General features: G+C 41.6%; 1 protein-coding gene across 3 annotated transcripts in view; it reads left to right on the top strand.

Moving 5' to 3' along the window:
* tp73 (tumor protein p73) overlaps nucleotides 1–13,486 on the top strand; it is a 43,122-nt gene that overhangs the window by 1,998 nt on the left and 27,638 nt on the right. Inside the window, exons 1-3 of one of the 3 annotated variants that reach the window (XM_049016005.1) lie at nucleotides 383–545; nucleotides 7,401–7,496; nucleotides 8,523–8,661. In XM_049016005.1, the coding sequence (XP_048871962.1) occupies nucleotides 7,438–7,496; nucleotides 8,523–8,661 (198 nt within the window). In that variant the 5' untranslated portion in view covers nucleotides 383–545; nucleotides 7,401–7,437. Of the gene's footprint in view, nucleotides 1–382; nucleotides 546–3,470; nucleotides 3,489–7,400; nucleotides 7,497–8,522; nucleotides 8,662–13,486 lie in introns of those variants that run through there. The other 2 variants (XM_049016006.1, XM_049016004.1) reach the window with 2 other exon arrangements.

The following is a 13,486-nucleotide window of genomic DNA, read 5'->3' as shown; positions in this document are numbered from 1 at the left end:
TGCTGTTTTGTTATTATATGCACTTCAAAACAATTGTACTATTAACTTTATCGGCACATAAAACAAACAAACAAACGTGCTGATTGTTTATTATTTGCAGTTAGCAGCCACTTCAACTAAAGGAAGCGTTTCTCAACCTCTTCAAGACCCCCCAGCGAGAGGACAAAATGCTTCCCGCTCCCGTGTGCTCTAACGGCGGCTAACGCCTCCTGTAGTTACCCCTAATTCCCAGAACCCAACCCTCATACTCAACTAAGAAAGAAAGTCTTGTAGGCAAAGAGGTACCTGGCTAATCAGTTATTTCGGCATATTTCTGAAATCGTATTTCCTGTCAGTTTGCTTTCTGATTACTACTTAGTATATACAATGACTGTTGATTTTTATAACGAATCCGTGGAACAGTCGGTCCTAATGGCATGAAAACTAAGATTTTCTTTTAGTTTTCGGGGATCCCGTAAAATAATAGTAACAATATAATCTTCATCTCTTCAAAAGAACCTGCTTTAAGGATATATTGAAACTGGAATATCTCTTCAGTTTATTGGGTAAGTCACGTTATTATTAGCTGCTTTGCAATGATAGCTTCTTTAATTCTGCAAAGCAAGCATTATTTCGGTTTCATTATTGTCTGAATGTGCAAGTTTCATATATATGTATTGTTATAGATTTTCAGTGCCTTCTCTTTTTATATATCGAAGATATGATTTTGTCGGCTCTGTAGTCAGTTCAAATATATTATTGTATAATTCCCTTATGAAATGTAGCAACAACTGACGTGCGGAAACTATTCTTTTAAGTAGGCTACGTGAATTATTGCTATTAAAGTTAACGTAAGTTGTATTTTATGTATTAAGCTTATAAACATAAGTTGATAAGGAGAATGGTGTGCAATGCTCGTATGTGATATTAAACGTTTATCATTGGTTTATTACAGTGACAACCATATCTATATTTTTATATATATTGTGAATGTATTTTATATATGTGTGTATGCATATGTGTGTGTGTGTGTGTGTGTGTGTGTGTGTGTATTACATTCATACATTGACATTTGTGTAAAAAGACGGTTCTCCGTTATTCGATTAATCCCTCTTCAGACTTAAACATTTAAGTTTGTATTTTAATGCCTATGAATTGCCTCTATTCTGACTGTCATTCGTGCGAATTTGTCCGAAATAAATTTGTTTGGACACGCACATGGTAATGAATCACCACATTTTTACGTAAAAACACTGTATATTCGTTTTTTCTAGATATTCGTTCTCTTTAAATCCACCCAGACGCGGTCAATAGTTAAATCAATGTTTGTGTTTCAAATATTGGGTTTTTTCTGGTCAGAGTACACAATAATAATTTCCTTTCAAGAAATTTCCTGTAAACGCAGCTTCGGAAAGCTGTTAAGTAAGAGCAGCTGCGCCCTGTTGTAGAACATTCAGATTTCATAGAAAAAAAATGTTTTTGATTTTTATCATTGTTATTATTATTATCGCTATTGTTATTTGCAAGATGGGTAGAATGTTTGAGAAGAAAGCACAAGATAGAAATAGTAAAAGCAAATTAATAAAATCTCCCTCACCCTTTTGTGTCTTCAGTAAAATGCAAAGTCTATTAAATTGCAAGAAAACCAATAAATGATTCCAAATTATGTTAACAACAATAACAATAATAATAATAATAATAATAATAATAATAATTGACTGTCTATATATTTTATTGACTGTATAAATTGATGCATTCTATTAAGGATGTTAATTGATTTTTTTAGAAGGCACGTTTATCTGTTACTGAATGCTGAAACACCTTTGTTGAATTTCTCAGCAAGTACCAGTAGCACGCAAACAAAGCAAGATATCCCGAACGAAGATTATCTCTTTCTTAAAACATAGATTTTATATCACTATATACCCAAATATAATTTAATTATGTTATGCGGAATCGCAATGGAAATTGTTTCCCAAATGAACATCAATACGCCGCGCGGATTAACACCGAGAGTTACAATCTGCGACGTGGTTCCAAGGTGACAGCTCCAGGTGAAGTTAATGACCCTTGGGACGAACGATTTGTGTGCTGTAACTATAGTAGTTGTCTTGGGTACTGATATAACTAACTTGGGCATGGAACTGGCGTATCCAAATTATTCTACAATGAAGAATGGTAAATATTACACTCTTCCGTTATGCTTTTTATAACACCAGAAATAAGTATGTTGAGTTGAATTATTTTAATAAAAACGCCAAAATTTAAATCAGAACTACTTTCTTAGAAGCTTATTATAGCCTATGTATAATTTTTTTTATATATTAAAAAAATATTTCTTCGAGTGCATGGTGAACGTAGTTGGAAATTGGAAATGTTACACTGCAAAAGCATTCATTCCCTGTTCAGCAGTGGTATAAGTGACAAGCTGCGGTTCCCATCGGCGGGAATTAAATTCTCCATTCGACCTCCGCTTATTGGCATCTTTTAATTGCTGGAGGTGCGCATCTCATGTTCTCTAGAAGGGGTAGCTACCACGGGAATAGAAGAAGCCTAATTTAAGAGATGTACGCCTGCCTCAAAATGCGATCGCCGATTCAGGTGTACCGCAACACACGTATTGCGCTGTCAATTAATGAATATAATTAAATTTAAATTTTATGTTTGATGTGACTGAGATTCTGCAGTTAGCAAAAGAATATTGGATGTAATGTTCAAACGAAATGCAGGTGCACGGGGAGTTAGTTATGATCTTACTCTGTAGGCTACAGGATGTATATTACCGGTGGGGGTGTGTGTGTGTGGGGGGGGCTGCTGCAGTTTTGATGACTCATGAGTCACGTGCTCTGTAAGTGAGAATGATGTGATACTTGCCACACATCATTTTCACGTTTTCACTATCTAGCTGCCAGGAATACAACATCTGAGCAATTAGTGAGACCGTCTCACCATTGTGTTTTTTCTATTCCTTTGCAGCGAACATGTCCAAACGGGTGACTTGTTTCTGCCTCCCAATATTTCACTAATTGCTTTTGAAAATAAGACGGCAGCTTAGCATGAACGTCCCGCCACTTACTGCGACCTCACGAGAGAATCTAAAATTAATTTTAATTGTCGGAACTATATGGCAGTGATACGACTTAAAACGAAATTCCATCAGATTGCATCAGGTTTCTCTGCGAGTTTTAATACATGCATACGAGGAAAATCGTCATTATATTATTATAATATTATTCAATGCAAAATATTGTGCTTTGTATTTGTGTTTTCTACACACTTTCCAACCAATGCTGTTAGACTTGGCAGACTTGCTATACAGTTAGTCATATATCCTATGAGGATATCCTGAAGATTCCAAAACGCCGCAAACCTTTGCCACACTTTCTTGCCTTTGCCTAACCAGTGGCGTTGCCGGGGAGATACGAGACGCTACATTCTGCCATATAATGAGCTTTAAAGCAGCAGAGCCGTGCAATCTGAGAGCTGAGAGGAGAGTTGTGAGTTGGAAAGTAAGTTATAAACGCCATAGATAACTTTTGAAAATGCTCCATGCTAAAACATATCATACTATTAACTGGTGATTCGAATGAGTAATTGTGTACATTAGATTATCAAAGTTTTGCCTTTCAAAGTACAGTACATTTTCACCGACTTTTGATAAGTAACGCTCAGGTTATCATCCCATTTGTCTTAGACTTATTACATAAGTTTGTTAGAATAAGCACGGTTTCCAAACGTTTCAAATTAATATTTGTAATGCGTAGATTCTTTTTTGGAACGCCGCGTTAATACACGTTTGAAGAATGTAACACAGACCACAGTCTCGTATTTTTAGCAGTCGGGAAACTTAAAATAAGCTCTAGGATCTTGTGTGCTGCTAAGTAACGCTAATATTATAAAGATTAATTTAGTTACTGCCCAAAAAATAGTCAGTGGATTGTAAACTCACGTGACTCCATAGAATTGCACTGACTATCGATCTACAAAATCAGCCATATCGCGTGTGTGTAATATGCCAGCTTGTCATGTGGGGTCAGGGCAGTAGTCAGGGTTAGGCGGTCACACTGGGCACCGTTTTCTGGGGGAACCTCCTGTTCGGCTGGTCCTTTCTTCGAGATCTCCGCATTTTGAAGCTAATGACGCCCAGACGTATATTGACGCGTGGAGCCGCGTGTTAATTGTAAATTCCTGTCCAAAATGTTGTCGAAGGTACATGTTAGAATGAATATATACTCAGAGGGTAAACAGCATAACGGGTCATCAAAGAAGCTCTACCAGGAGCGGGGGACCTCCAGGTGACTCGTCCGTGGGGGACACTAATTCTCATTGTCATCCTAATGGAGGATGGAAAAAGATAGCAATTAACATTTTGGTCTGTGAAATCAATACATATTTTAATACTCTAATACAACTGATAGTTGATTTATTAGACTTCTTGAGTTGTTTTAATTTCATTAAAAGGGTATCTACATTCTGGACATGATAAATACTTATGTCACTTATAATACTTATGTCTTATGTCATTCAGTTCACCCCAAATACCATATCCTCTGGTTCTTTCCTCCACGTTCTCTCACTTTTTAATCTCCCTTTTTAGTTTGTGTTTAATGATTTCATTTATCATTTACTGTAGAGACAAAAGTATTGGGAGCTTGCAGGATACGCGATTGCATTCGAATTGTGGCGTATTTAGTTTAAAGACGCTTAAAGTAACAGTGCTGGTCCCGTATGATGTCACTGCAATAGTCGATACGATAATGTTTTCATCCATATCTGAACCAGAGTCAGAGTTCTTAAGGGTCTCAGCCTCAAAAGTACAAGGTTGTGGGTTCGAGTCCACTCTGGGCTCTGTGTCTGTGTGTAGAATTTGTGTCTGCAGGCTTTCAGCTAGATCTGCATCTGGACTGTGGTTTAAGATTGTCACTTCAGCTCAGCTATTCCCCAAATGACATCACTTTGGATAAAGGCATCTGCTAAATAAAGGCAAAACTTAATTAAAAAACGCTTCATAAGGAATAAGAGTAGTTATGCTCTATTTAGCAGGTGTAGTTATGCTTCAGAGTACAATACTTTTACTGTAAATGGGGAAGTCAAGGCAGGAGCTCCCGCAACCTCAAAATATGGAGCATCGTTCTAAAATGCAAAGACTGGGGACTCACTTCCTGAGGCGTACAAACAAATTATAATCCTTCTGTCTGCAGTAAGGTGCTTCGCATAGAAGCGTCACACAAATGAGGCAACAAAAAACACATAAAACGTTTACAATGCAACTAAAAAGTCCATCAAGAGCAAACGAAATCTACCACCTCACATCCCTCGTTCATCTCTTCATGCTCTCCAGGTGACCCTCAAAATTAAAAGGGTATTTAAGGTAACAAGGGCCATCTGCGTTTTGTTAAATCGGTAACCTGTGGGCCCTGAATTGGTTAATATTTGCCATAGCAACACAAGCACTCACCCAAGCCTGGACCGCTGTGATCTACCTCCCACCGCATCAAAGAGGTAGCTGAAGTCTCATTTATGAGCCACTGAGGGATGAAGTACAGTCACAAGCCAACAGAAATGCGTTCATGTCTCAATCTGAGATCATTTGTTTTGCATTTACATAAGTCATCAGTATGTTTTTTTTTTATAAAAAATTCGGGTTAGTCTCTCTATGGGCGTGTGTGTGTGTGTGTGTGTGTGTGGTGTTTATACATTCCTGACATTTCAGATGTTAGTGGATATACATTTTTGTGTATACTGAGAGAGGCACTGTGAGGTTGGAGATTAAGAAATTCTTTATATCCAAAAAATATGCTGATATATATACGTTGACTCTTTGACCCTCTGTATACCGCAGTCAAGTCCTTGTGCAAAGGTCAGGGGTCACAGGTCATGTCCTCTCACTTCCTTTAGCCCCTTTTCAAGGTAGAGTGTAATGGTCAGGTGAGCTAACATGTGATCTGGGGGTTGGGGGTTTGTGCCTCATGTTGTACTTCACCTTATCAGCTTTGGTAAACCATTAAGCTGCAAAATTGTGTTGTAACAATGTTCACTCTATACTGAACTGTAACTGTTTATTATGAGAATAATAACATAACAGAATAATAGCCAAAATATTCATAATCAGTGTTTAAAGCATGATGTTCAGAACAACTGTATTACTGGTTTTCTTAATGCTATTGAATAGTAAGCTTTGAATAGCAAGTTCTGGGTTATTTTATGTTTATGTTGTGTGTGAGGCTCACCACTGCACCACTGCGCCACTGTGCCACTGCACCACTGTGCCACCCCCCTAGTTTGTAATAGTTTTTAGTATTTGTGTTATAAACATTCCAAAAAGCATTACAGTTGGGTTTAAAGTTAATTCTAAGTAACCTTCTCTTTAAATAGTTGACAGTTAAATGACGTGTCTCTATTTTAATGCTTATGTCGGCGATTCAGCCTCAAACCTCCGGGATTTTGCCCTGATGTGGTTATTGCCGGTGTCTCTGAATGATCATTAGTGTGAGATTCTCGCGACCATCCGGCGTGGTGTACTCTCACTGGAAACAGGCTCACGATCGTGCATCGTCTCGCATAGGATAAGTGTTTATGGAAAATGGATGGTTGGATCAACACCAAAACGCGGTATTTATACTAATAACCACAAGAGGGAGCCCATTCATACGGAAACACTATGACTTTTTCAAGGCTGAACTGCATAATGTCGCAAAAGTTGAAATCAGAAGAAGGGGATGATCATTTCACATATATTTGGTTGATCCACCATCCGAGACCCTCCCTGCGGTACGGTATCCACAGTGCACTGGAGCTGGTGGGTAGTGCTAAGTGTATAAGATGCTCTCCCCAGAGTAAGGCTGCAGTGGCAGGGGTGGGGCTGGCAGTTGGGCTGCTAGTAATGTGTGACGCGTGGGAAGGAGGCTCTGCTCGGAGCCTGGAGCCCAGTTCCCCATGGGCCCTCAGCAGACAGGTCTGGGCATGCCAGCTGTGGCTGCAGCAGCACCCCATGCGGCCCGCAGAACAGCACCCTGAGATCTGCTCGGAGGAACCGGGAGACCCCCACACTCAGGGCCAGATGGGGACCATCAGCTATTGTTATGGTCGCTGTTATTATTATTGATGTTGTTGCTATTGTTTCTGTTATTGTTGTCATTTACTTACTGATTTAATCTATACCAATATCTGTTGAAAATTAAGTTTCTGTTCAATGGTGCCTTAACAGAGCACATCCTAGAATTTGGACCAAAAGCCTTCTGGGTAAATTCGGATAGCGTGTGCCGTGGTGCGTGATGCAGAAATGATCTGTGTCAGGGTGTCTCTTCCGTCAGTGATGTTTCACGTCACGCTAAATCCAGGCTCAGTCAGCTGCCTGCAGATGATGATGATGATGAAGATGATGATGATGTTGATGACGATGGCTCCCTTAACCCCCGCAGAGTGATCTACCCCTCGGTAGATTACCCGTCAGCGAAGATGTCCCAGTCCACAGCCGCTGACGAGGGGACGACCTTCGAGCATCTGTGGAGCACACTGTGAGCACCTGCCCGCCCTCCGCCACCCTCAGCCTGGTTCCTCGCCACCCACACTCTACCCCAAACGCTACACTGTGTTGGTGATCAGAGCACTATATGCACATGTTTCGGGTAATAATCATGGAAAGGACAATGGCGTGCTCGCGTCTGTCATCAGACATGTATGTCATCATCGCATTTTTCGGTGCCGAGGGAAATTCAGAGCCTCCTCTCTGGACTTCCTAGCACAGAGAACCATGTGTGTTCAAATACAGTGGACACTGTATATAAGGTTACATGATATCTTAGGTATCACACAGAATTCAAGATTCTAGATTCTTTATTGTCGTCTCACCATATAGGACAAGGGTAGGCGGTCTTATCCTTAAAGGGCCCGTCTCTAAGCCTTTAGGTCGGCTGTTCAAACCCAGGTGTGAGGACTCTACAGCCAATCAGTCCTTTAATTAGTAATCTAATTAGGGAGTTGCAGCGAAAACCCGCACACACAGCAGCTCTTTCTTGATAAGATTACCCATCCTTTTTTTATGTACCAAGCCCAACATACTGTAGCTACCATGAAATGTCGTTTCTCTGGAGGCAATTAAAAATAAATTACAAAACTAGAACAGTTTTTGAACATCTGACAAACAGTCAAGCATCTGACATAGAATGCGATATGTAGAATGTATATACTACAGTATATAGAATGCAGGGTAGCCAATAAAACACTCTAATCTATTCCATAAACTCTTTTATGATTCACTGTCAATACCTGTGTTATGTTGTGTGGTTCTATGAATTTCTATGATGTATAAATATTTCTTTGTTTTAGGAAGGTATCGCTATCTATTTCATGCATTAATTATGCATTTATCCATGCTGTACCGCACAGGTATACCGTTATCCTACGATCCATTATCACTGTCCATATTTTAACCCGTCCTGTCCTGGGACTAGGTGTCCTACACGCTCCGTACACTGATCTGACCACAGATGCTGCATTACGGTGCTGAAATGGCTCAGATGTACGTCTGTTAACCCTTTCAGGGAGCCGGACAGCACGTACTTCGAACTTCCCCAGAACAGTCACACCGGCAATCACGACCCCGGCAGCAGTGTGCCCTCCAACCGCGCCGAGGTCTGCATGGATGTTTTCCACATGCGGGACATGAACGAGAGCGTCATGGTAAGGGGAAGATCTCCGTGTTCGCATATAATCGCTGTGCTCTCGAGATCTGCGGCGGCAAGATCTGTGGCAGCGTTAGCAAGTGCAAATCAGTGATACTTCTAATCCTGCTTGTGAACATTTAACTATGTTAACACTTTACTTGTTGGGGCACAAATACCTAGTAATAACTCAGTTACTACTGAAGTATGAATCATGAACAACTTTACTCTCGAATAAAAGACGCATCACGATTAATTAATGATGAACAAACACATGATCAGTATTTCACTTGTCATTCATTACTTGTTCCTAGTTCACAAAGGTTTACAGAATTAACAGATAGAACAACAACAGATACTGCTTAGGAAAAAAGGAGCATCATGACTAATTAATGATAAATTCACATGAGATCAATATGTAATTAAGACTTAGTTTGTGGTTAATTAATACATAAGTAATAGAATGATACTATATTATTCATGCCCCATCAAGAACAGTGTTATGACTTTTATTGTTTTATTGGCAATTAAAGTCTTCATTTAGAAAAGAGTATAGACTTAAATATGTTCCATGTAAATGAGATTTTTTTTTAAAGTATAGAGCCTGAGTAGTTGTGCTCTAACAATAGAGTTCACATGCCTGCAGGCAGTAGTACATGCCTCTGTTCTATAGCCATTTTACTTTAGCAATTATACTGAATACTATTACACTTAATACTCAGTGGTGTGTGGAAACACAAAGACGGCATGGGCCACATTCGCCCCATATTTCCCATAATGCACTGGCAATGACCGGCTCCCCTCCAACGTCCAACAGCTTCCCTCCTATTTTCCCTCCCTTTCTGAGCATTTTCCCTCCCTGTGTGCTGGGCCAGACGGATTAGGTGGGAGGTTACTGCACTAATTAGCAGCCAAGCCAAGCCCGCTACCCAAGACCTGCTGCTACCCATCTGGAGTCGTTTGCAAAGTGCGCCGTGCACCTATAAATGGCGGCGCTAGTCGGGCGACTCTCAGCATCCTTCCCCTGGCCCACGAATTAGGAACACGGCAACCGTTGGCCATAAATTCCATGGAGAATCCAGCCTGTTAGCATGAGCTAATGTCATCCTTTAGCTTTGAATTGTTTCATCATGGGTTGGTTTTCCAAATAAAGGAGTGTTTCTGTGAGGATGGCTGATTTGTGTCTTTGGAAGTTAATCTTGGCCACGTGGCTTAACAACGGTGGGTTTTTTTTAACCAGCAACGCCAATGACTGTAAACTTACTCTGAGTGTGTATTGTGCTGTTTCAGTTAGAATCCCAGTCATCCCCCTTGGGTGTTACTTCACCTGGTGTGTGTGTGTGTGTGTGTGTGTGTGTGTGTGTGTGTGTGTGTGTGTGCGTGTGTGTGCGTGTGTGTGGACGAGTGACAGAAACAGGAAGTCAGTGATATTTGGCTCTGTTCTGAACTGGTTTAATCAGTCATTGCACAGGACAGTGGCATGGGAGTGAGCTTGAAATTGTAATCTGGATTTTTGTATGATGACATAATGGCTACTGTAAGCACCGAGACAGGAGTGTGTGTAACAGCTAAGATGGGATTCCCTAATATGACTTTATCACACAAACTGCGGCGGTTTGGCGTCCAGGAGTGTTTCTCTTTGTTTCTTTCCTTAGTCTGTTTTTTTAAAGTTCCATTCCTATCATTAATATTATTCTTTATATAGAAAGTTATATGAGGCTTTAAAAGCATATAAAACATGCCAAATGTTCTCATGCTAATGCTAGCTTCCTAAAAGAATAGGCAAAAAGCTTTTTTTTAAGGAACTGATTTAATGAGTATGCTTGGTTCATTGTGAACAAAGTCCCTATGCAATGGTTGGTTTAAAAATCCAAGTAAGTTATTTGTCTGTGACCCCCTGTTTTTTGAAGTTGGTATAGTCCAATACATCAGCGAACAAGCCTGGGCCTGCCTGGTGGGTTAATGAATAGTCATGAGAAAAAAAGGGGGAGGTCCCAGATTTGTTGTTAGAGGCAAGTCAGGCACGAGGGCCAGGGGAGATGGGGGAAAGTTGAAATAGGGGAGGTAGCCCTGTGCATCCCCCCTCCTGCGCCCTGGCGTTCCTCCGCTGCCCTGTCCGGCGTCACCGCCGCTGCCACCGGCGCCCCCCACCCTGCGTTCCTGCTTGGGCTCCTCTCACAGGCTCCACTGAGCACCACCTGTCGACCTGGACCAGGCCGGGCCCCTGTGTGGCCACGGACAGGCTGCTCCTGTGGGCCAGGTACCATGTTGTACATTAGTGACCCAACCCAGCGCGGCAGAACGGTAGGTGGGAGCTGCTGCCTCTCCTGCTTTGGCTTAGAAAGGAAGCTCGTGTTGCACGTGTGTGGGTGCGTTTGCATGCTTCGGGGGGGTTTTACCTTAGCACCATGCTTGTTGATTGGTTGAGCTAGACAGTCCTCTTGTGATTCGATAGATTCACTTCAGGGAAAATTGGATAGGTCGGCAGTCGGTCCTCAACAGGTGTCATTCGCTGGTCCTACACCTCCATGCAGAAGTGATTCAGCCAGCTGTGCGTTATGTCAGCTCTGGGGTTTCAAGTTAGCTTCGCAACATCTCTACCTGGAGTAACCAATCACCTACTGACGAAAGTTGCGTGAGTTGTTGACCGGTGACATTTAATTGGAGTTTAACCTTCCCAGAGGATGCTCTCTATGTATGTATGGATAACACTTCATGTTTTTGACCTGTTTTGCCTACTGGAAAAAGAGTAAGATTTTTACTGAAACTCATAAATGAATTAATATCTATTATTGGATGGATGGATGGATGGATGGATGGATGATTTTTTTTCCATCTATCCATCTATCTTTCAACTGCTTATCCAAGACAGGATCCCAGGGGAGCCTGGAAGTCATCCCAAGCAGTGTAGGACACAAGGCACACGGGGCAGGACGCCAGTCCATTACAAGGCATTTGTTCATCATATCTAACATGTTTTATCTACATACGATTCATGCTAAATAAACATGAAGCAAGCAGTTTTTTTTTACCATATAATTTATACATAATCATTGACTGCTTGGGTGCATAATGGTACTGAAGTGGTTGGCACTGTTGCCTCATATTTCAGTGACCTGGGCTTGAGTCCCCACCGAGGTTGGCACCCCATCCTTGCCCTCATAGCCTCCAGGACAGGCTCTGGACCTCCTGTGACCATGAATAGGACAAGCGGTTGCAGAAAATGGATGAATGGCATTGGAACACATTCCATTAACTTCCTTTGTATTGGATTTAAAGCAAAAATGACGTCATAAAGGAATAATTATACTAGCGGGTGCAGTGTGGAGGGCATCGTTTTTTCGGAAACGTTCATATCAAAGGGGACCGTTTGATAAATAAGTGCATTTACAAAGATGCATACACATCCAATTAATCTCGCCTCGTCTCGGTCGCTGTACTTCACGCATCGATCAGCAGATGGCGACATTTTAACACTTTTTTTTCTAATCTAATTAACTTCCCGAGTATTATAATATACACAGTAAACACGCAATGTATAACACTCTACTTTACCGTGCCTACTTTCATTAGATTGTATTATAATTATGATAATACATATATCACATACTGTGTATATATATTGAAAAAGTGGGCACTTTCAATACGGAGGGGCAGGTACTCAGACAGTGTCTTCGTTGGGATTCCACTGGGTTCTCCGGTTTCCCCCCCATAGTCCAAAAACTGCTGAGGTTAATTGGAGTTACCAAATTGCCCACATATGTGCATGTGTGAATGAATGGTGTGTAATTGTGCCTGGCGATGGGTTGGCATCCCATCCAGGGTTGTTTCCTGCCTTACGCTCGTAGCCTCCGGGACCCTGAATAGGACAAACGATTACAGAAAATGGATGGATGGATGGAGTCAAGCACGCTCAGCCCCTCTACACGTGCCTGTGTATTAAATGTAATTTAGTTGCCCTTCATAGTATCAGGTAGGACCCCCTTCTGCATTCAGAGAAGCCCTTTCTCCGCACCACTGATGTACTGTCAGCTTTTAAGAGTGTGGTGATTATCTGCTGACGTCTGTCATTAACAAGGTGTTGCCTTTGAATGGATTTTTTTTTTCGTCACACCATTCTCTACAAGTTCAAGTCTGTATTACGTGAAAATCCAAGAAGGATGGATCCTTCTGAGATGCTGGAACCACCAATCACATTACGTTTAAAATCTTTTAGATCGCACGTCTTAGCGGCTGGAAAGCTTTGTAACTGCAGCTCTTGACGCATTCTGTGTGTGTGTGTGTGTGTGTGTGTGTATGTAAATGTATGCTTGGCATGGAGAGCAATGAAATTACCTGGAGGGCGAAGTTTCGCAAAGCGCGGACCGGCGGTGCGTGGATAACACCCCACTGCTCGCCGTTGTGCGGGATCGTTTCGGTGGAGGCGCACCGCAGCGCCCCCTGCCGGCGCTGTGTCGGGACTTGCCGGTTTTATGCCGGTATCCTCGCGCCACGCACAGCTTTCTCGCCGCGTTCCTCGTACCCACTTGTCCGTGTTTCGTAGGAGCGCTGGCGCTGGCATCAATTCTCTGCCTTCTTTTGGAAACTCCCGAAAAAAAAAACATAAAATGGGGGCGAGGATAGTCTTTGATCATCTTGTGAATTGAGAGACTTATCGCATTCTTTCCGCCGTCAAGTTTCAGCAAAGTTAAAAAAAAACTTAAAGGTGGAAAGGTAAAGCTGAACTCTTTGACATTTTGACCGTACATTTGCTGGCTAAGTACTTGATTATACTTTTATTGAAATTCTTGTTCTCCTGCCTCCCCCAGTAAAGCACTTTGAACTACAGTAGACTTATGTACACA

Source organism: Brienomyrus brachyistius, chromosome 6 (genome assembly GCF_023856365.1).
Source record: "Brienomyrus brachyistius isolate T26 chromosome 6, BBRACH_0.4, whole genome shotgun sequence".
Lineage (NCBI taxonomy): Eukaryota > Metazoa > Chordata > Actinopteri > Osteoglossiformes > Mormyridae > Brienomyrus > Brienomyrus brachyistius.
The sequence above is the reverse complement of the archived record's forward strand: the minus strand, read 5'-3'. Positions and strand labels throughout refer to the sequence as shown.